This window comes from Asterias amurensis, chromosome 1 (assembly GCF_032118995.1).
Source record: "Asterias amurensis chromosome 1, ASM3211899v1".
In the NCBI taxonomy this organism is placed as follows: Eukaryota; Metazoa; Echinodermata; class Asteroidea; order Forcipulatida; family Asteriidae; genus Asterias; species Asterias amurensis.
The window spans coordinates 29235944-29257063 of NC_092648.1; the positions used below are offsets into that span (position 1 = coordinate 29235944).

The window sequence follows — 21120 nt, forward strand, 5'->3', positions numbered from 1 at the left end:
TTTTTTTTTTTTTGCATATTCCATTTTCATTGAGCAAATACTTACAGTTAACAAACATTTTGGAGCATGTTGCCAGTAATTGACCTCTTGTGACATGACCCAAAGCTATTAAATAGATAAATATTATTCCTAACTTGATATCATTTGTTTTCCGTCTCTCGTAGGAGCGTAAGGAAGAAGCTTAGTCGATCCATAGCAAGCTCGTTAGCTGTCGGATCACCTCGTAATGAGATTAGCGGTACTGACGGTGTGTCTGCGGTTCTCAAGACACTCTTGTCTGATCCCATTGATTCCAAATTAACAGGAACTCCAATCTCAATCAACTTTGGATCAGAGTTAAATGCGCTGTAAGTCTCCTCCTTAAATAATCCTGTTATTCTGTTATGTTTTTAATAAGTTTCCATTGATAGATAGTGTTCATTCAGTGCTAAAGTTATTGGGGTGGCCGTTTAGTTGCAATCTCTGCAATCAGTGTTATGCGTATCAGTGGTAACAGTCTTGACCACAGTATCCATCAACCATGGTAGTGGTGGGGGGGGGGGGTATGAACACCTCCATAGAAAATAACAGAAGAATTTTGACAATATTAGTTCTACTTGTTTGTATGAATATCAGCATAATTATTCAATTGTATGGGCTTTCGAGGCTAACAATATTGTCCATCTTTACCTAGGTTTCATCTTATATTTTTAAAGAAGATTAAAGAAGATCCAGACTTAACACTGCCTTTTTGTTTTTTGGGGGGATTTGTCAAAAACGGGGCTGCGCAGATACTCTCAGCCAATGATATCTCTTCACGCGTGACGTGTCATCAATGATGGCGGTCAATACAAGGGTTGTATACTCTTTCTGATTCCACAGAAAGTTCCCTGAAATAAAACCAATCTTTGCATGTTCTGATGAACAAATTTGTTAACCTTCCTGATTGTGGAAAATATTACTTCTTATCTTGAATGTAATTCTTGCTACCTCCCTGATTTTTGTATAAAATCTCCCTGATTGCAAGATGAAAACGTTGGTAGCTTTGCTATAGGGAACAAGTTTGTCAGCTTCCAATACCTCGGGGAGCTAATATTGACTCTCCAACCCTCAAACCACAACATATTTCTAAACTGTTTTTTTTTTCTCCATCCTGTATAGCTAGTTTAGACCTCTATTGGGCTAATGCAACGGGTATATAGAAAAGAACCCAACCCTCAAATCATATTTCTAAACTGTTATTTTTCCCCATCCTGTGTAGGTATGGTGCGGCATGGACCTGCAGTTCAGGAAGCACATGTTCTGGAGTAACACTCAAAATCAACCATTACAATTCAGATGTTGATTACTTGTCCACTAGTCAGGATGATATTGACAATCGTGCAGCTGATATTCTTGGTATCGAGCTGTCGGACCCAGAGTCAGGTGGGTACAGAGGGAGATGTAGGCCACAACTCATAATTTATCCAAAGGTGTATTCTTTTGCCCAATGTAAATTTTTGGTTGTTATCATTTTTTTTCGTCAAGTCAATTCCTTAATCTATAATTCTTTGAATATTCAAACTGAATAGAGCACCCTCAACGCCAGGTTTAGCAGAAAATGCTGCTCAGCAAGTTTCTTCACTGAGCAAGAAATGAGTAGGGCACCAGTGGCATTAGTATAATATACCATATAAAATGTTGGCTGGTAAACTGTTTCTGCCAAGCAGTATTTTGCTAAGCTTAGCAAGATTTTGTGCTATAACAGGCTTTATGAAATTGGGTCCTGCTACTAAACATCATCATGATAAATGTTTTATTGATTGATTGATTGATGATACCGTGATGAAATCGCAGCAATGATTATACCTGAATAATATATGTGGCACATGTTAACGTCGAGGTTTGGTTAATCTCTCTAATTCTTATATGTGAAAATGAAGACAGCGATGAATGACATGTTAAATATGTCTTCATGGAATGGTATAAGAGGAGCGACAACTTTATGAAACAGGTCCCAGACCACTATTTGATGAACTAAAATTAATTAAATTAACCGTTGATTCAACAGATGTGACCCTGAATGTTTCCGGGCTGAGCACCCCCATTGAGCTTGGCTTTACTCTGGCCAGTGTTGATATCGATGTAGACTACAGTTGCGTCTATTGGACTGGTAGTGCGTGGAGTACAGATGGTATGGCCACCACTGATAACTACGACGGGACCGTGACATGCACCACTGACCATCTGACGGAGTTTACCCTCATGGGAGTTCCCAGGCCGACCACTGAGGCGTCTGACCTGAACGTGACTACCCCAGGTAATCTTATATTAATAATAATAATCATAATGGTGTTTTTTTCTTTGTTTTTTTAATACAAAATTTTGATCAGAAAATAAGGTTTATTGAACAAAGTTGTATAATGAACTACTACGATTGTAATTGTACTTACTATCACACTGAATCAGAGGTATTTATGGAGTCATATTCAAAAGACCAATTCTTTTTATAATAATATTTAGAACTTTTTCATTTTTCGGGTAGATAAAAAACACAATTTATTATATATTTCAAAAAGCACGTAAAAATATACATTAAAGGCACAAAAGCCACAAAAGACCTACCACAAATAATTATTATTATTATTAAATACAAAAATTACACGACAAAAAACAGGACGAGAGCACAAAAATACCGCCCCAATCCAAATGAACAAAACCAAAAAACTATGAAATAAGCTATAGTCGGGCTTATGGTGATAAGGACACAGAAATAAACGGTTTTAAATGATGAAACACCCAAGATTTCAAACCAAAATATGGCCAAGAATTATTCCCCTTTACAATAGTTTGTTGTGTTTGACCATTGTACTATAATATAAAAAAAAAAATATCATAAAAAAAGTATGCTTGTATTCAAACAAAATGCTTATATCCTTTTCTATTCTTGTCTCTTCTTTTATTGCAGTTACTTTTGGTGATGATTCAGGACGTAAGTATTTCTTTGTTAAACGTTTTAACTAATAGCATTTCTTGAACTGTTCTCTGAAAAATTCATTGTGAATTACAGTGCCAAAAATCTGTAACATTATTCATCACTTGTTTTGCAGTTATTTGCATGCTACACAATGGAAGGATTGAGTGGATAAAAATGTCAGCCAAAAGGCTGTCAGCAAAAAAAAAGTTAGGAAAATCTTAAGTTGTTCTTGGCGTTGGAAAATGCCTGCCGTATTGTTTGTCCAAAAACAACATGCCGTCCCATGTGAAGAGGTTAAACTGTCATCGTCAAGTTGTACGTATCGGTTCTAGTTGAATGCTATTTCTTGAAAGAATAAAGACTGTTTCATATATTTATGAACATTTATCAATTTCATGCCAGATCTTTGATGAAGAGTTTCTTACACTTTGTTTTCAGTGACATTAGAAATGATCATCATTATCTCCGTGGGATCTTTCTTTGGTGTCATCGTCCTACTGCTGTCAACAGTCTTCATCGTCAAACACTGCAGCAAGGACAAGAAAGGTTCCTCTTCAGGAGCAGATGAGGAGCTGCAGCCGACAAGGCAACCAGAACCACAGCCTCAGCAACAGGCACCCATGGTCATGGCTGTGGGGATACCGGTCATGGCTGCCCAGGGCTACAACCAGGGGTACAACCAGCCAATGGGTGGTCCATTAGAGAACCCAATGATGCCAGCAGCACCCATGTACAACCTGCCACCACTGAACTTCAGCCAGCCTGCCGTGATCGGGAACCAGTACGGTAACGTCACCACTGTGGCACCCCCTGCTGTCACCATGGTTGGGCAGAACAACAACCTGATGCAGGTGGGTATGTCATCGGAGCCACCCCGCTACGAGAAGAAGGCGACTGGTGAGATGTCCAGCTTCATGGATGCTTGTACTACAGGTCTTCCTAGTGTGGGCGCCACTGAACACATCCCCATGAAGTCAACTGTGGCTGGTAGTAAGGCTTCTCTCACTGGTCATCGTTAAAGAACGGACAAACAATCAAACAGACAGGATTAAGACAGGTCAGGTCAAGTTTTTGTGATCCACTCTTTTTCCAATAGAAAGAGACCTATTTGATACTCTTTCAGAGCGATTTTTGAAACATGATGCCATCAGAGAGCAAAAACAAATTGATCTTTACATTCCACAGAGGAATTTGTTACCAACCATAAGCTCCAATTCAATGTCGTTTGATTTCATGGCATCTGAGTTTAAGAATGAATAGAAAATTAAAAATGTACAAACCATTTAGAAATGTGACTCCGTCGACTGTTTTGGACTTGACAAAAATTGACGGTGGCATTTTTCACCATTTTGGCATGAGGTTTGAGACTTAGTATTTTTTCTCCATTTTTTAAAGACCCTATTTATTGGAAAATGAGTGAATCACAAAACTGAATTTCACCTTGGAGCCACTGTTATGGTATAATTTTGCATGAAACAAATCATTTAAAATGACCTCCCCTCAATAAAAAAAAAATACAAAAACAATTGAAGTTGTGATTTGGATAAGAAAAGTTGGATCCTGTTCAAGTCGTTCACAAATGATTGTTTCGATACATTTTGTAGAATAGTGACTGGGTGGTGGTCAAGGCTCTTTCAGAGTGTTGTCTGCATAAATGTAGTGCCTGAACTTCTTTAATCGGTTGTGTGTGCTTTTCATTTGATCAAAAACATATGGAAATTGAAAACTTTATTTGATTCTAGATTTCAAAACTTTTTTTTTAAATAGAAAATTTATTCAAATAGTAAACATTTTGTCTGGTGGTCGATGCATGAAGCAGGCGCTTGTGAACGGGAAACGAATAATTGAAGTAACCCTAATTTGATGAAGTAACTTCATTTCATTCTAGGGAACCCAATTCAAATGTCAATTAGAAAACTTACTTGTGAGATTTTCTCATTTGTAATCAAGCTTGATGAAATTCATAGACTTGACCAAGAAGAGCTAAAGAACAACATGTGTATTCAATAGTGTCAAGAAATTTAAATATATATATATTTTGAAAGAATTGTTTTTATTTGATGTGCTTTTAATGATTTTATGGACCTCTTGTGTGTACACTAATACCATGTGGCTTGGGTTTGGGATCCGGCTCACTTTTTGCTGGAAAGAAAAGTGCCATAGTTACCATGAGATGACCATGGTGGTCAAATTACAAAGACGAAATCTAAAAACCTGTGTGGTGCAAGGTTCACATGGAACTCACCTGGGTCTAATTTCATGAAGTTGATAAGCATGTACAAATATTGCTTAGCAGAATCTGGTTATTACTAGGAAAAATTCCACAAAGTTTAAATTGTGTGACTGGTACCACCTTTTTTTTGCTTAGCATAAGGTTTGCTTAGTAGTATTTTCTGCTTAACAGTTTTATGAAACTGGGCGCCTGCAAGCACATTATGTGTCAGTTATTTGAGAGATTTTCTGTACGTAGGTTTTAATGTCTTTATTCTGTTTTATGCAAGTGCCTTAATAGCAGTGTAAGTCATTGGTAAGATATGAAGTTTCTTCAGAAGCTCAAACAGCGCCCTCATTGAGGTAAAAGATAGACATATCATTGGCTGAGAGCTGTGCGTTGCAAGTGCTCTCATGCATTTTCCCATTGTTTGACCTCAGCGATGGCAGCCAATAAAAGGATTCTTAAACCTTGGGTTATATTTTGTAAAGCAGTGTTAAATTCCTGTATTTGAATACTTTACTTGAGTGACTTATTTTAAGAAGAACAGTCGCACCAAAAACAAAAATTGAAATTCAAAACTTTTAGGACCAGCCAAAGCAAAAAATAAAGAAAAAAAGAGTTGAAGGCACAAAGGACACTTTTACCAATGGAGTACACATTGAGAACTCAAATTACATTATGTGATAATTGAAAATGTCTGGTGTTTAGATTACAATTTAAACTTTGGTGTTGCAATGTGTTGTTTTGAATGCTTAATTAAATTCTTCACAGTTTAATGGTTTGATAGTTTCCTGTAACTTCTAGTGGAATATTAAAACGTTTGCACAAAATTGATACACTTGAATTGAAAAAATTCTTTAATTGAAATCATCAATTGTTGATGTGCTGCTACTTTTGTTTTCATCATTGTAGTTAGACAGCCAAAGTGTACAATGTATACACATAATAAACTTTGCTATAAGTGAATTCAAAGTTTTTAACTTTAGGCCGTTTTTGAATTGGTGGCTAAAGCTACTGCTAAGGCTGTTGCTAAGGGTGTGCTGCTAAGGATGTTGTATATTCCAATGCATGATGAAGCGGAGATCTAGCCGTAGCCGTAGCTGCTACATCAGACATGGCCTTGGGTTCCAATGTCCATTGCATTAACATGTGATCGAAACACAACTTGGCACTTTGAATGTTAAAGACTTTCAACTTTCTGCTGATTCAAGTGAGTGTCACTCATTAATATTGAAGGTAATGCGCAACAGAGGGTTCATGTGTAGAGAAAACTGAAACAACAAAATTGCAAAGAATATAACATGTCAGCCACTAGGCATATGTTTCCATTGTGTTCCCCGCCGTACAAAAAGCCATTTTGAGGTATGGGGGATGAAACACTACTCACTGTTAGGTTTGGGTAAAGTGGTGTGGATATACCCAAACCAAACAGTGCACTCTCGTAGTGTTTACCATATCTCACAAAGATTAAAATGGGAGTAGATATTTCTCAACAGTTGAACACGTGGCAATATTATTGGCCGGTAATGTCAATACATGTCATTTGGTTAACCTGATGAGCGGCAAATCAGGCAATGGGTTTATTGGGGTGCCTGATGCATGTGCCTGATGCATGTGCATGCAGTGTTGACTCTCCCGATAATGGAGCACACAATTTGGACGGTCAGGCTGGGTCGGTTTCAATGCAATAAGAATGTTGCTTTCACTGAGTGGAGAGATCAATGCTGGCCAATCAAAATCAACATTCCAAGGGTAATTGAGAAGTACGCTGAAGCAAAATTTCAACCTGTTTTAATGAAGTGCAGTTGCTCTCCATAATTCTTCTATCAGGACCTTGGAGGTAGGATCTGAACCACTAAGTTAGGATCCGAACCAAATATTTAGATTGAGTTGTAATGGAAGGTACTTTTAACGCTACATTTTAGAGAACACAATTAAATGGTTTGAAACTGCATGGCACAAATAGAGAAGTTTGCATTAACACCATGTAAATATCTCTTTTTGGGTGGTTCTGAAAAGAACTGGTGGTTCACAACTCTTCTTTTCAGAACAAACACTGCTCAAAAACATATCTTGTTAACAAATGAAATGAGTAATAACGACTATACACATAGCTTTGGTCTTACTAGGAATCCAAAGAGTCGAGTCTCACTCTTAATAAAGGTTTCAACCCAGGTCAGAGTCTTCAAAACTCATGAAATAAAGATATTTCAGGTATTAAACGCATGGTCATAAATTGGTTTTGTAAACTGTAATGCTGATTTACACACATCATTATAGAGAAATATACAATATAAGTCACATGTAAAAGTTTCAGTGAACAGTGTCTACTTGCTGAGAAAACAGGAAAAATTGTCTCAGTGTTTTGACTAGAACCTCCAATTCATCCATTTTTAGTGAGGTCATTGCGTGTACCGAGTACATCTCTGGCTGCAGCATTCACAAACACAGACCCTTAGAAATCTGAAAAATGTTTCTCAGATTAAAATGTTTAAGCTGCAGTGCTTCTCATCTAGTAAGTTAAGTTAATTAACCGCATGCTGGAGTAGAATATCAATCTATACTTTCAAATATCATGGACTAGAAGAATAGACACTTGAACAAACATCTATTTTTCAATCATTCAATATTTATTCCAAGAATAACACAAAGGACAAAAAAAAAGCATCTCCGAGTCTCAAAAGCGAAAAAAGAAAATCATAAAAAAACAAAAACTGACCGAAAGATCGGCCTACATCATATGCAAGGTCGATCAAAGAACATATACTGGTTTGTAAACTAACACAAGTAACCTACTAGGTACAGTCTATGATTACCATTAGGTTATTATACAGTAGGAAGTGGGCCGAGTTTCCCTCCAAAGCAAAATGCTTTTCGAGAATGAAAAAGCACAACATATACAGCTTATGAACAACAAGCAAAAAACATGGTACATAAATTATGTAAAAAAAAAAAAAACTAGTAAGCAAAATGGGCTACATAGGCTTATAAGCTTAGCTTGATACTTGCATTAAAACATTAACATTTATCCCCTTTATGCGGGCAGTACCATTTGATTTTGTTTAAAAAATTCTTTAAATTTTCCCAAAAGTATTATATTTTTTCCCTACCCAGTTGCTGAGTATCAAGGAAACATAGAAAGATTGATAATTTCTTTCAGCAAAAAAGAAAATGAAATGTAGATCTTTAAAAATACACTGACCTAGCATTTGTAATTGTTTATTTATGGAAATGTATTTATCAGACCTTGAAAACTTCTTTCGATCCAATTCCTACTTTTATAAAATATTTATTGGTTTCCAATCAGTCAAATTCCGTGGGACTGACTGATTTTGCTGAAACAGCAACATTTTCTCATCAGTGGAGAAACACTATTATAAGTCTCAAGCCAAAATCACTATAGTCTTTCTAACTCAAGGACGTACACCATCTAGTGTAAAAACAACCTGCACTAACGTCTTGATAAAAGACTAATAATTTAAAATCTAGGTCATTGTATTCTTTCATCCCATTTCAGATCTTTTAAGCCAAGACAAAAATAACTGATTTCTTTGTCCTTACCCCCAATCTATCTTGTAAGATTAAAATACATTAACAACAAACTTATGAAAAAGGTTCAACAATCATAACCACCCGACTCGTAAACAATACAACCATTATCTTAATCACTAGTCAAAAACCGTTTTAACATTTTTACTTGGTTAAACACTAAAATTTTAATAAAAACAGAGTCTCAACCAATGTTGTTCCACCATCTATGCTTCGTGCTTCTTAGTGTCCCTAGAATAAACAGACAAGAAACTGTTGGACTCCTTCGTGTGAACAGAACTCATGAATGTCTGCCTTGATGGAGCGCTCTAACTAGGGCCCAATTTCATAAAGCCGTTTTAACAGGAAATGTTCTTAACAATCTTCTGCTAAGCAAAACTGAGCAGGATACCAGTCACAAGTTGTACTTGTGACATGATTGTTTGGCTGGTGACCGTTATTCTAGTAGTGCTTAGCGACTTTTTGTGCTTATACGCAGGTCTATGAAATTGGGTCCAACCCACATGCAGGCATCCTGTTGGTTTTTATGCTAGAAATAGCTACACTGCTAAAACCTTTCAACTTGCCCGAGCAGGAGGAAACCACTCAAGGTCTAAAGTCAACCTCTTGACCATTAACTGAAACCCAAAGGAGACAGGTTGACAGGAGCTAGCATCAACTACAGTCAAGTTCAGATTCTCTAAACACAGAAGTTCAAGAGTGCAAAGTCTCCAAGTTCACAGAAACCTTTTCAAGCACCGTGTGCAGAGAGTACCCAGTCTAAGATTACACAGACACACATACCTGTTTATCCAATAACTGATGCAGGAGTTTTATTTCATAATTAACAGGGAAACGGGTTAGCTTATGATCGCATCTTATTATTGTCCAAGACTACTTCAAAATGTGAAACTCAATCTTGTCCTGCTTTAGTGTTCCGTTAATCTGGTTAAAATGTGCGAGACGAGCAATTTTTATTTAAAGTTCTTTTTCATAACCAAATCTCAAAACTGTGTTCTTTCTTTGATAATATATCATTAGAATCTGTTTTCAATATGGGGGGGGGGGTTGTTGTTGTTCAGGTTCCTTTTGTCTTCAGGTAAAAACCAAGCACTTAGATTAATTTAAGATCATGCAAGTGTATTGTATTGGTCAGCAAAGCTCTGTTGCCAGCACAGAAATTAGGTGCTTACTTCGTAAGCTGAGAATGATCACATAAGCAAATAATGCAGCAGTTGATGCACCTGACTAACCCCAGCTTTTGCTCCCATTGCTGCTGGGTTTCATTCAAGCTGTTTAAGCAGAGAATACTGCTTAGCAAGCAAATTTCTTTGCCAAGCAGAAAATGAGTGTGGCGTCAGTTGTAACAATGTAACCTGTTTCTTTCAGCTAAGCATAATTTTGTGTGTGTTAACCATTGATTTGTGCTTATAGGTTTAATGAAATTTGGCCCTGGGCTTAATTTCATGGCGCTGTTTACCACAGAATTGCAAAGTTTCACCGTTTACAGCGTCATAAATTTGACCATGGGTTAGTCACTTCCTTTAAAGGGACGATGGACAGATCTATCTCTACAATGCCAGTCAATAGTTTGTTCTGACTGACAGTGAAGGAATAAGTGCTTGATATTGGTCCTGTACAACTTGAGGGCAGTAAAATAGTAAGGTCTTTATCAGGCATTAACCGATCAAGATTTCTTTTGATGCATTATAGGTATTAGATAATCACAATGAAGGCCTTTGTAAGATTCTTCATTAAGACAGGGGAGCTGAAAGTTTTCTTCGAGAGCGATAAAGCGCTTTTTGGCTTGGAAACATTTTGCAATATTTTGATTTCAGTGAGAATTTTTTTTGTTCAACTGCAAGGTCACTGGGCCCAATTTCATAGAGCTGCCCAAGTACAAAAGTAGCTAAGCGCCTAAATATATGCTTAGCAGAATTGCGTTACCAGTCAAAACATGACATGTCATGTGTACAATCTGTACCTGGTAACCTGCTTCTTTTTGCTTACAGCTGAGTAGCTCTTTGAAATCTGGCCCTCAAGGGTGACCACTCAGTACTCAATTGCGTAACTGGTGTTTCACTCCGAGCTTGGAACAGGGTGAGTACATTATGCACAATTAAAACAAACAGAAAGTCTACGAATTGCCACGAAGGAACCATTGCTTGCACAGATCTAACTTTGTATGATGTTATTATAGAATCATACAAAAAGTGCATCATGGTTTTGATATAACAACATCCAAATCATCATACAGTTTTCTAAGGGTCAGTTGGAACCACTGCATTTGGTTTGCAAATAAAGACAGGATTTGTTTTTTTATTTATTATTAACCTCATTGTTGCATCATAAAGATAAAACAAATGAATTGAGAGAGGGACAGTTGGTGCAAAGCATGGATGCAAATACAACGGATTAGGAAATATCCAGACTGCCAGTTCTGACCGGACCTTTCAGCATAATAGTCCTTGCTCTATGATATCAGCTGTACTTTGACAAACTGACTTCACAATCCCAGTCAATGATCAAAGTAAGCTAAGTCCGGATTGACAGATTTGGCTCTGGCTTAAGCTTAGATCAACCACAAACGTAACATCACCACTGCAGCAAACGCCACAAGCCAAAAGCCAAATCCAAATCCACTCACTGCAGGCATAGGGCCAACCACAGCCCCATTATATACATTATTATACCTAAGGGCCTTGTCACACGGGGCAACATTTGCAGGCAACTTGGAGGCAACCAACTGCAGTGCTTGCTTCAGGACCACTTTGGTAGCACAAGTGAGCCCAAAGAGAAATATGTTAGCATTTAAATATAAATGACTTTTCTTCATTGAGATGCCTGGAAGGGATTGCCTGAAAATTGCCTCGTGTGACATGCCCCCTCACAGTGCAAAATATCACAAAGTTTCTTGCCTATGAAAGTCCCATTTGGTTTTGAAGCGTGGTAGTACACCAACGTCACTTTCTGTTCATACCAATAGGAGCCTTTCATTAGCTGCCGTAAATACATTTAACAAATAACCATCAGAACAAATTGAATAACTTACTGTGATGTATAATATTGAAATAAACCGTATATTATTCCTTCACCACATAATGGCTCCATTTAAATGAGTTGCTGTTACATAGTGATTACACATAATTCTGTTAAACCTATTTTTATAAGACATGTTCTCGGTGCATAATGAACAACACTATACAGTTAGAGAAAGTGGCAAGAGAAGATAGTATGTGTGTTTTTTTTTTAAACTATTTTTTTTGCAATTTTGTCATATATTTTACCTTTTTTTTTTTTGCATTTCAATTTTTTTATTTTTTTTTATATAAAGGAGTTTTAAAATATCAATACACCAATAATTGTATGTTTTATTTAAGGATACAAGTTAAAACTTAAGCTACACTTTCAAAAATACTGTGAAAAAATCACCCCATAAAGTGGTCACGTGAAGTTCATTTTTTAATGACATGTTTACTAAAAAGAGTACCCTACGAAATGGTTTGCTATAGTAATCACTAGGCACATAACTCAGTTTTGACTGATGGGTCGTTTAGATCGTTAATAGATTTACAAATCATGAATAGAGGGCGATATTTGCAAAATTCATTGTCTTGTTTGCGTTGTTGATAGTTTGTAGAGAGGCACGATAGGCTGAAACACTCGAGGGATAAAGAACATTAAAGTCAATGGTAGACTAACAAAGTCAAAACACAAGCATAAAACCACCAGGGAAAGATTCAACCATCAAGGTGTGTACAATGTGGACTTATGGTTTCTCAATTTACTGCCATTTTTCGGCAAAAATCCAAAATATTCTCCTTATTTGGGATAATTTATGTTATTCTTTTAAAACAGTCTTCTGAAAGTATATTCACTTTAAGAGCAGCAGTATGGACCTCTCTTCTGAACCTTAATTAGAACTCCATCATAAATCTGGATCAGTGTACATTTCGCACATTGCTTCAACACCAATCAGAGCCTGGCCTGGAGCCTAGAACTCGATGCCCAGAACCCGTAGCCCAGATTTGGAGCCAAGGTTTAATAGATGCCTCAATATGACCAATAAATGACCAATGCTGCATCCTGCTGCACTCTGAGTGGTTTCTAGCAGTTAATCGAGGATACAGTTTGGGATTTTCCTCCAAAACACATTCATTCTCAAACTTATTGAAGAGCAGTGGATTGGACAGTAAAACATTTGTGAAGTATTCTGATAAATGTAAGAACAATTTAAGGGCCCAATTCCACTCAGCTGTTAAATAACTTCTAAGCCTTTCTCACGCATTTGAAAACTTCTATGCAATTTCGATAACCAATTGAGCACAAATAACTACCATAAGTATACCCTGCCTTCAAGCAGGCAATTCTGCTCAGTAAGTTTCCTGGCTAAGCAGAAATGATAACTGTATGGTATTGTGGCTGGTACTTTTGCTAAGTCAAAATTGTCAGCTTTGTGAAATTAGGCCCTGTTGTGTGTGAGTGCTTTGTGACATTACATCCAATCTCAATGCAGTGAGACCTACCATGGTAAATTGCATACGATCAAGTTGCAGATAAACAATAATCAGAATCTTACTTAGTGAAGTTGTAGGAGTGAATTAGTAGCCTCCAATGGTTCAAATGTTACAATTTATCAACAATTATTTTACCTCTAAAAATGCATATTTCATGGTCATTGTCACAGGTTTTACATTTATTATCATTTTATACTTAGATGAAGATATGCAACGATCAAGTGAGATGAGTGAAGTATTAAAACAAATATCATTAAAAAGTGGAACAATTGTTTTTTGAAACTGTGTATTTATTGATTTTGAATTTAAAAAAACTCGAACTAAATAAAGTTCCTTATGTATGCCATTAATTGGTATATTTCAGTTTTTCAGTTTTGGGATTTCAGTTTGTCAAGTTTTATAATAATTTGAACATGTCATGAACAGTTCGTATGTTGACAACAAGATGTGTGCCATTCCACAGGAATATGAAGTTAGGGTATAGCATACCCCTACTGGTTATCATCATCCATTTCATTCTCTCACGGAAGTCAGAACAAATATTTCTTGAAATGTAATAATATGCATAGATCTTTAAAATTATGTTACTTTTGATCAACAGTCATTCTAAAGACCAGATACATGTGCCTTTATAGATTAGTGGATATCAGTTAACCATTACGGATTAGCGGATCAATTAACCATTACAGATTAGTTGATCAAATAACCTTTATAGATTAGTGGATCAAATAACCTTTACGGATTAGTGGATCAATCAAGGTGTATCCAATTAGGGAGTAAAGTTTCATTGTAATTAGTTGTTCCATGCAAGTGTTCTAAACATTCTTCTATTTTGAAAAATGAAGAACTGATTTTTTGGCATACATTTTGAGTTAGGTTTGCCTCTAATCCCAGACAAGGTAGATGTAGGGAAATATCTGTAAATTCAAAGCCCCCCTTTGAAAGGATTGGAGAGCAATACAATTTACAATCCTATTTGTATCAACTTTGCCTTGATGTAGTACAACCCAAACTAAACACAAGAGGAATATTAAAAGGCTAAGGTATAAAATATTACATATTTTTGTCTCCAAACGGGAGAGGTTGCATTAATATCACAAAGGATAACTTTTGAAGTAATTGAAGAATAAAAAATGAACCCCATAGAAACATCTTACAGTTTGGAGTTGGTCGTTCAATCTGTGATAAATTTGTCGGTGATAAATTGTACACTTATTGCATATTGGTATGATGGGAGACATTTTTGTAGAGTCAAGATGATAGACCATAGAGACAACGGTGGTAGAGTGAGCCTCAAAGAGAACTTGGACTCAAATTATTTGTCCGACAAATTATCTTCTTTTTTGGTTCAGTCTGGAAAGAGCTGTGTTGAACATCAATCCAAAATGCAGGTTTCTACCTTAACACCATTTTAATTTCTGATTAACAGGATCTTAACAATCTATCTTACTTTAAGCAACTAATTGTAGATTATTGTGTCCTCACACATGGAAGTACAGAGCAAAAAAAAATCTAATAGTTTATCTTATACATGCATGATATTATATAATAAGTGCAGCAAATAAAAACAAGACTTAAACATAAACTTTTATAAAGTTTTTAAACAGCATTGGTATTATTTATCTCTTGGAGTTAAAGGTAGCAATGAATTGCTTCAAAAAGTCTAGGCACTGGGGGAGATTTCCAAACTGTTTATAACAGAGTTCATGATAGGCTTACATTATTTCTTTTATTCTCAGAGTATAATCTCAAGGGTGACAATAGGGAAATATTGAATTTTTTTTAGGAACAAACAAAAAATTATTTAAACTTTGTTTAGTGAGTTCACTCAATAACCCGAATGTAAGAAGAACATAAGAGCAATAAAAGCATTTAACAATCAAGCTAAGTAAAATACATCTTGTAAAAAAATGTTAAAAACATTTTGTGAAACACAAATTTGACAATAAAGACATGTTTTTAGACTTACTTAATTAATCACCCCCTTTTCTACATGATGACTAAAAAAGAAACACTGTATGAGCCATAAAATATTGAACTCCAATAATTGGGTCTACAGTGGAACAATTCATGCCATAACAGTGGCCACTCCGGACTCAATAGTGTACTTTTCTTGGCATTTAAAAATTACACAAAAAATGTGCTGAATTTGATAGAGATAATGGATGCCGCATTATGTGTGACATATCCACAGGTTATTTCAGTAAATTTGGAAAAAATTCAATTCTATTACATTGTCGTTACTATGTAACTATTAATAAAACTCTATTATAAAAAAGCAGCAATATGTGATTTAAAATAGACCATCTTATTTGGATGGTGGTTAAGTCTACAATGTCATAAAAGTGAGATGAGTTGTGTTTAAATACTTGCATCAGTGTGTTAACTAACAAGGGAAAGTTGGGACCTTGCATTTGGCTGTGCACTATACAAACATACAGTCCATGTTTAAAAACTGTATAATTAAACACATACAGCAGTGCACCCTGCCATGGAATTTCTGTATTTTTTTTTTCCAGCAGCCCTGGGCCTGGCCAAAACCTTTCATGAACAAATCTATCGTCCCTGACTGGCCATGCCCCAACGATGTGGAAGATACACACAAACTAGTGTGTGAACCTCGTTCACTTAAAGTGAATGCATTCTTCAGTCAGAGGTTTTCACCGCTGATCAAAGAGGGTGGGGCATTTGGGTCAAGTCGAATCGTGAGCACGACAGAACGACACCAGAAAATCCTTCTAGAACCTTACGCTGAATCCTACTTTCTAAGCACCATCTTTATGGTATCATAACTTGCATAAAATCACAGTTCAATTGTATAGTTGCAAAGGCCAAACGACAAATAAAATTCCTAGATTTTTGAAATCTATACACCTTAATAATACGTGTTGCTTTTAGCTTGAAATCACTTCGTTAACAAGGTTTAATTAATTTTTTTCTTGTCTCAAAGACTTTTTTTACTATTTTTAATTTTGTTTAATTACGTCAGTGCTCTCTCCTCTCACATTATGATGACAGTTACTGACAAAAACTCAGCTGCAATGTGTCTCTCTTTTACATATCTGTTCTTACAACCTAACCATGTATTTTATACATGATTGGATGCCTCATGGGCCATTATATACAACACCTACGTCCATCTAAAACTCATGCTTAATAATATATAAAAATACACACAAAAAAAGCCAAACACCATATTTCTTAATTCACGCAACAAGTGTAATTATAATATATATTTTATATTTATATTTGTAACAAAGAGCCCTTTTTTATTTTTTTTTTTTAATTGGAAGCCAGCTGCATATCACAGTAATATTTACAAGCATAATGATGCAAATTACAAACTAAAGAGCGATAACAGGTTCAAGACAAAAATCAAACCAGAAAAATGAGAAACACACATTTCAGGAACCAAGTTCCAAGTAACACAGCTTTGGCACAAGGACGTTTATAAAAAAAAACAACCAAAAAAAAACACTTGCTGACTAGAGCTACCGTCAAGTGTAACATACAACTCTGGTTTAACCAGCTGGAAGATACGAACCACATGAAAGAAAGAAAGAGCCACCACCGTCTCTAACGTATGCCTTAATTATCAACTCTGTAAATTTCACAATATACTTTACATATAATAACGTTTGCAGCTGCAAGTGATTGAAAAAAACCAAAAAAACAAAAACAACAACACCCCAATAAAAACTTTATCACCATCACCCTCACTATGAGTTCCAGAAGAACCATAGCCTATACTAAGAACCAACTGGTTGTAATATGTCTGTGTACAAGTTTGTACTACACTTTTAAGTATGATACACATTTTCTGTTAAGCCAGAAAACCAAGAATAGTTTCTAAAATATTGCACAAGTCAACCTTTACGCGTATCACATCTCAGCTATTTCATTTCTAGAAATAAGGAAGTCCACGTATAATATGTACGTGGGCCCTTATTATGCCATTCAGTGTGGGCTAGTCAGGTTTGGGAGAACTCTTCACAAAAGTCATCCCCAAACGGCAACCCTTTATAACCCCAATGTGGGTTTTGCTATAAGACGATAGTGTGCATGGGTGTGCCCTTACTGGTGGCAACTTACAGGGTACTTCTTTGTTTTATAACACCCCTTGCAAGTATTGTGCCTGCTCATTGGTTTAGAGCGCGTCACATGACATGTCTTAGTTTTGCTAGACGACGGCCGTGTGATAGAGCGTCGGTTTGCCATGCGCTAGTCCGAAGACTAGCACATGGCGCCGTGCGCTAGTCCGACAGACTAGCACACGGCGTGCAGTACCCAGACGTCCGTTGCGTGTATGAGGATGATAAATTAATAGTCTGTAACCATTTCGGATTGTCCGACACTACATGCAACACAGTAGGTAAAAGTGTTTACAATCTGTGTTCGCGTCGTCCGTGGATTGTAGCATTCAGGTCTGTAACTTAATAATAATAATACAGGTTTTAGAAATAGTTGGGGTGTTATAAACAAATATTGACTGCTTTTACTCGTGCAATGGTTAAAAACTATGACTCCCTCGATGATCCCCGGAGTGTTCTATTTCCCTCGGCTTCGCCTCGGGAAAATAGAACGCTCCGGGGATCACCTCGGGAGTCATAGTTTTAACCATAGCACTCGAAGCAGTCAATATTTGTATACTAGCGGTACCAACAGAGAATTTCTTCAAAAAAGGGAACAATAGAACAACAATGATAGTACCTTGTAACTGCCATTAAGTCAGGGTGTGAATGTGTGTTTGTGCTTGATGAAAAGGTGTGTAACAAGTTACATTTGGTGCACACACTCTTTTGTCAAATTGATGTGACAACCAGTTGCAGCAAGGCATCGCGCTAACTGTAACCAATCATATGCTCACTAAAGATCACATGAACATTCCACTTACGTCCAATACAAAAATCATTTCATCCAACTTCCATCCCAAAATTCTTTTGAAAATAGAAGTAAAAAAATTAGTGTGGAAAACGATGCTTCACAAAGTGTTGTTGACTTGGTGCAAGGAGCTTTAAAATCAGAACTATTGTTGATTTGTATTTCCCCATACCACAACTTAAAAAAAATATCAGAAATAATTTTGTAGTTTTAATTCTTTATCAGAATGTACCCTTGAAAGATTTTAAAAGAGTAAACAAAAATATCATTTTGTAAATTGATCAATTAAACCGATCTATAATCACCAAGAACAAATAGAAAAATCAGGAACCTAGCCCAAGCACCTAATATCCGCTAACTTATTCTGATGTAGTACAAAATTGCGGTAGTACAAAGCCAACTTAAGAGCCATAAAAAAGAATGGCATTAAAGAAACTCTGGATGCTTTGTGCATAACTGTATCCTAAAGAGTTTCATCAAAATCAAGAAAGCTTCTGTAAATGTATGGTCAATTCAAATTTGGGTGCTTTTTGTTGGTTTTTGTCTTATTAAAGACATGTTTGCCTTTTTTCCCTAACCGTAAATGTAATCGAAGTAACCACATAATCAACCCAGAAATTGAAAAATAATAAGTATCTTTTAGATGTTTGACACAATTTTATTTGCAGCTAAGTATGGCATTAACTTTGGAAATTGACACCATACAAATCTGGATTTTTCTTGACAAGAACCAAGATGGTTTTTGTGGCATTTGGGACGTTGTCAACGAGTGGTACCTCTGATATTACCCCAATGATTTTTCTTCATGTGTTTCTCCAGCGTGCTGTAAACCGAGAATGGCATGCCACACACCTCACACTTAAAGACTTCCTTTGCACCGTGCCCATGCGTCTTCATGTGACGTGTGAGCTTACTACTCTGGGCACAGGCATACGGACACAACTTGCACTTGTACGGCTTCTCGCCGGTGTGACTTCGTCGATGCACCGTCAAGTTGCTGCAATTCTTGAATACTTTGCCGCAGAATTCACACGTTCCGCTGCGCCGGTCCATTGCTATCTGCTTTGGGGACTTGTGCATGCCAAGACTACTGTAGGGCAGAGTGCCAGATGGGCTGGAATGCGAGGGCCTCTCTGTGCTGTTGCTTCTGCTGTAGTAGCTAGAGAGTGTCCCATTGGTGGCACTTGTGGAAGGGCTACTCTCCGAGGGGTGACCCGGTGAGTGGATGAAAGGGTCTTTACTGGGAAGGCTGCTGGACTCCGACGGCCAAGTTGGAGATGACGGCTCTACTTTGATACGCTTGGTCACCTGTTCCAACCCCATCATGGCATTTCTTGGCGACAATGTTGGTGATTCCCGAAGGTAGGCCGACTCCTTCTCATGGTCTCGGAAGCTGGTGCCAGCCAAGACGTTTTTCAGAGTCTCCTCACCGGATCCAAGTTCTATCTGATGTCTGTCGGGTATTTGTCTTGCACCATGCTCCTCTATTCTCGATGAACGATGACAGTCTACATATCTCTCAGCCATGGCCTGACGATAGGCCTCATTATACTGTTGAATCTCACTCAGACCTGTACGTTTCATCACCTCACTCAAGAGGGAAGAGTGGTTCTCTTTCTCTCCGTGGTGATCCTCCCCAGGATTCCGACTCGGACCTTCTGTATCCGAGGAATTTTCGCCAGCATTCTCGTCTTCATCACTGATTTCCTCCATCTCATCCTCATCTTCAAACTCCTCTTCCCCTTCTTCCTCCTCCTCCTCTTCCTCTTCATCATCGATTGATGTATCTTTGCTGGAATATTTACTCTCACTCATGTATCTGTCCACAGCAGTTTTAATGAGAGAGCTTGCACTGGTCTCCCCACCGCTGGCCTCATCTCCCAGGCTTTGATGTTCCGAAGGTGGTGACGTCAGCGTAGATGGTGGCTTGTTTATATGCGTTTTCATATGTCGTTTTAGCTTGCTGGCCTGACTGCAAGCGTGATCACACAGCTGACATTTGTATGGTTTCTCCCCTGTGTGAGACCTACGATGCACAATCAGGTTGCTTTGAAACTTAAAAGTCTTCCCGCAAAACTCGCAGGCCTTCACTTTGGGTGAGAACGGGGACTTGAAGCGGGGAGCGAACACCGGGTAATGGAACCCCTTCTTTTTGGGATGCATCATCGGACCCGCTGCAGCAAGCTCTCGTAGTCGCTGTGAGTACATGTCAATATTGGCTTCCACAATTGAAGGATTGGTTGGTGAGAATGCGTGATGGGAATTATGATCATAGCCTTGCGACATCATCATGTGGCTGTTCAGACCCACCCGCTCCATGTTGGGATGGTCTGGTGCTAGAACCTCCCGTAGTGTCACGCAAGAGCCAGGGTTGACAGGACCACTGTACATGTGTCGCTCATTTGTTGGCGGTCGCATGAACATGGAGAGTGGATTTCCATCGAGGGAATGTACTGGAAGGTGGGCGTGGGGGCTGTGGACCAGCAGCGGGGGGTGGTGGATTGATGGAGGAGCTGCAACAGATGATGACACTGGCATGGAAACAGCGGGTATTGGAGGAGGAAGTGGAGGAGGTGGCAGAGGGATTGCGCTTGATGACGACGACGACGACGAGGATGTGGGTAGGATAACCTTGACGTCGCTGTTAGGAGACTCCGGTGTGTGAGTCTTACGGGACGTCTTGGCCTCCGTGGAGCATCGAGAGCTGCATTCTGATAGCGTACTGTTACTGTCACTGGTCTTCCAGGGCTGTTGGTAGATCTGCATCCCGTGGTCACACTGGACATGTTCAAGTAGACTTGCAGCATTTTCAAACAAATCTTTACAGGAGTAGCAAATGTAAGTCTTGGACTGTTCAGGATCTGCAAATGTAAGACAAACAAGAAATGATGGGTCAGTATCGGGAATGCAAATTCAAACTCAACTTGTAAAAGCGAATGAAGTATTACCCAACCACAACAAATTCAATCGCCAGCGTGCGAGAGAGAGTCTCTCCAACCGCCAACCCCCCCTCCCACAAAACACCAACAGATAAAAAGATTAGA

General features: G+C 37.8%; 2 protein-coding genes across 4 annotated transcripts in view; one reads left to right on the forward strand and one right to left on the reverse strand.

Annotated features, from left to right (window-relative positions):
• Positions 1-5984, forward strand: part of LOC139942906 (uncharacterized) — a 31233-nt gene extending 25249 nt beyond the window's left edge. Inside the window, exons 22-26 of the mRNA XM_071939760.1 lie at positions 165-347; positions 1241-1404; positions 2030-2278; positions 2927-2950; positions 3374-5984. Of these exons, the coding sequence (XP_071795861.1) occupies positions 165-347; positions 1241-1404; positions 2030-2278; positions 2927-2950; positions 3374-3954 (1201 nt within the window). The 3' untranslated portion in view covers positions 3955-5984. The remainder of the gene's footprint in view (positions 1-164; positions 348-1240; positions 1405-2029; positions 2279-2926; positions 2951-3373) is intronic.
• Positions 5985-7611: 1627 nt separating this feature from the next.
• LOC139936050 (B-cell lymphoma/leukemia 11A-like) overlaps positions 7612-21120 on the reverse strand; it is an 86365-nt gene continuing 72856 nt past the window's right edge. For all 3 annotated transcript variants that reach the window (XM_071930779.1, XM_071930773.1, XM_071930763.1), the window contains one exon: positions 7612-20937. In XM_071930779.1, the coding sequence (XP_071786880.1) occupies positions 18839-20937 (2099 nt within the window). In that variant the 3' untranslated portion in view covers positions 7612-18838. The remainder of the gene's footprint in view (positions 20938-21120) is intronic.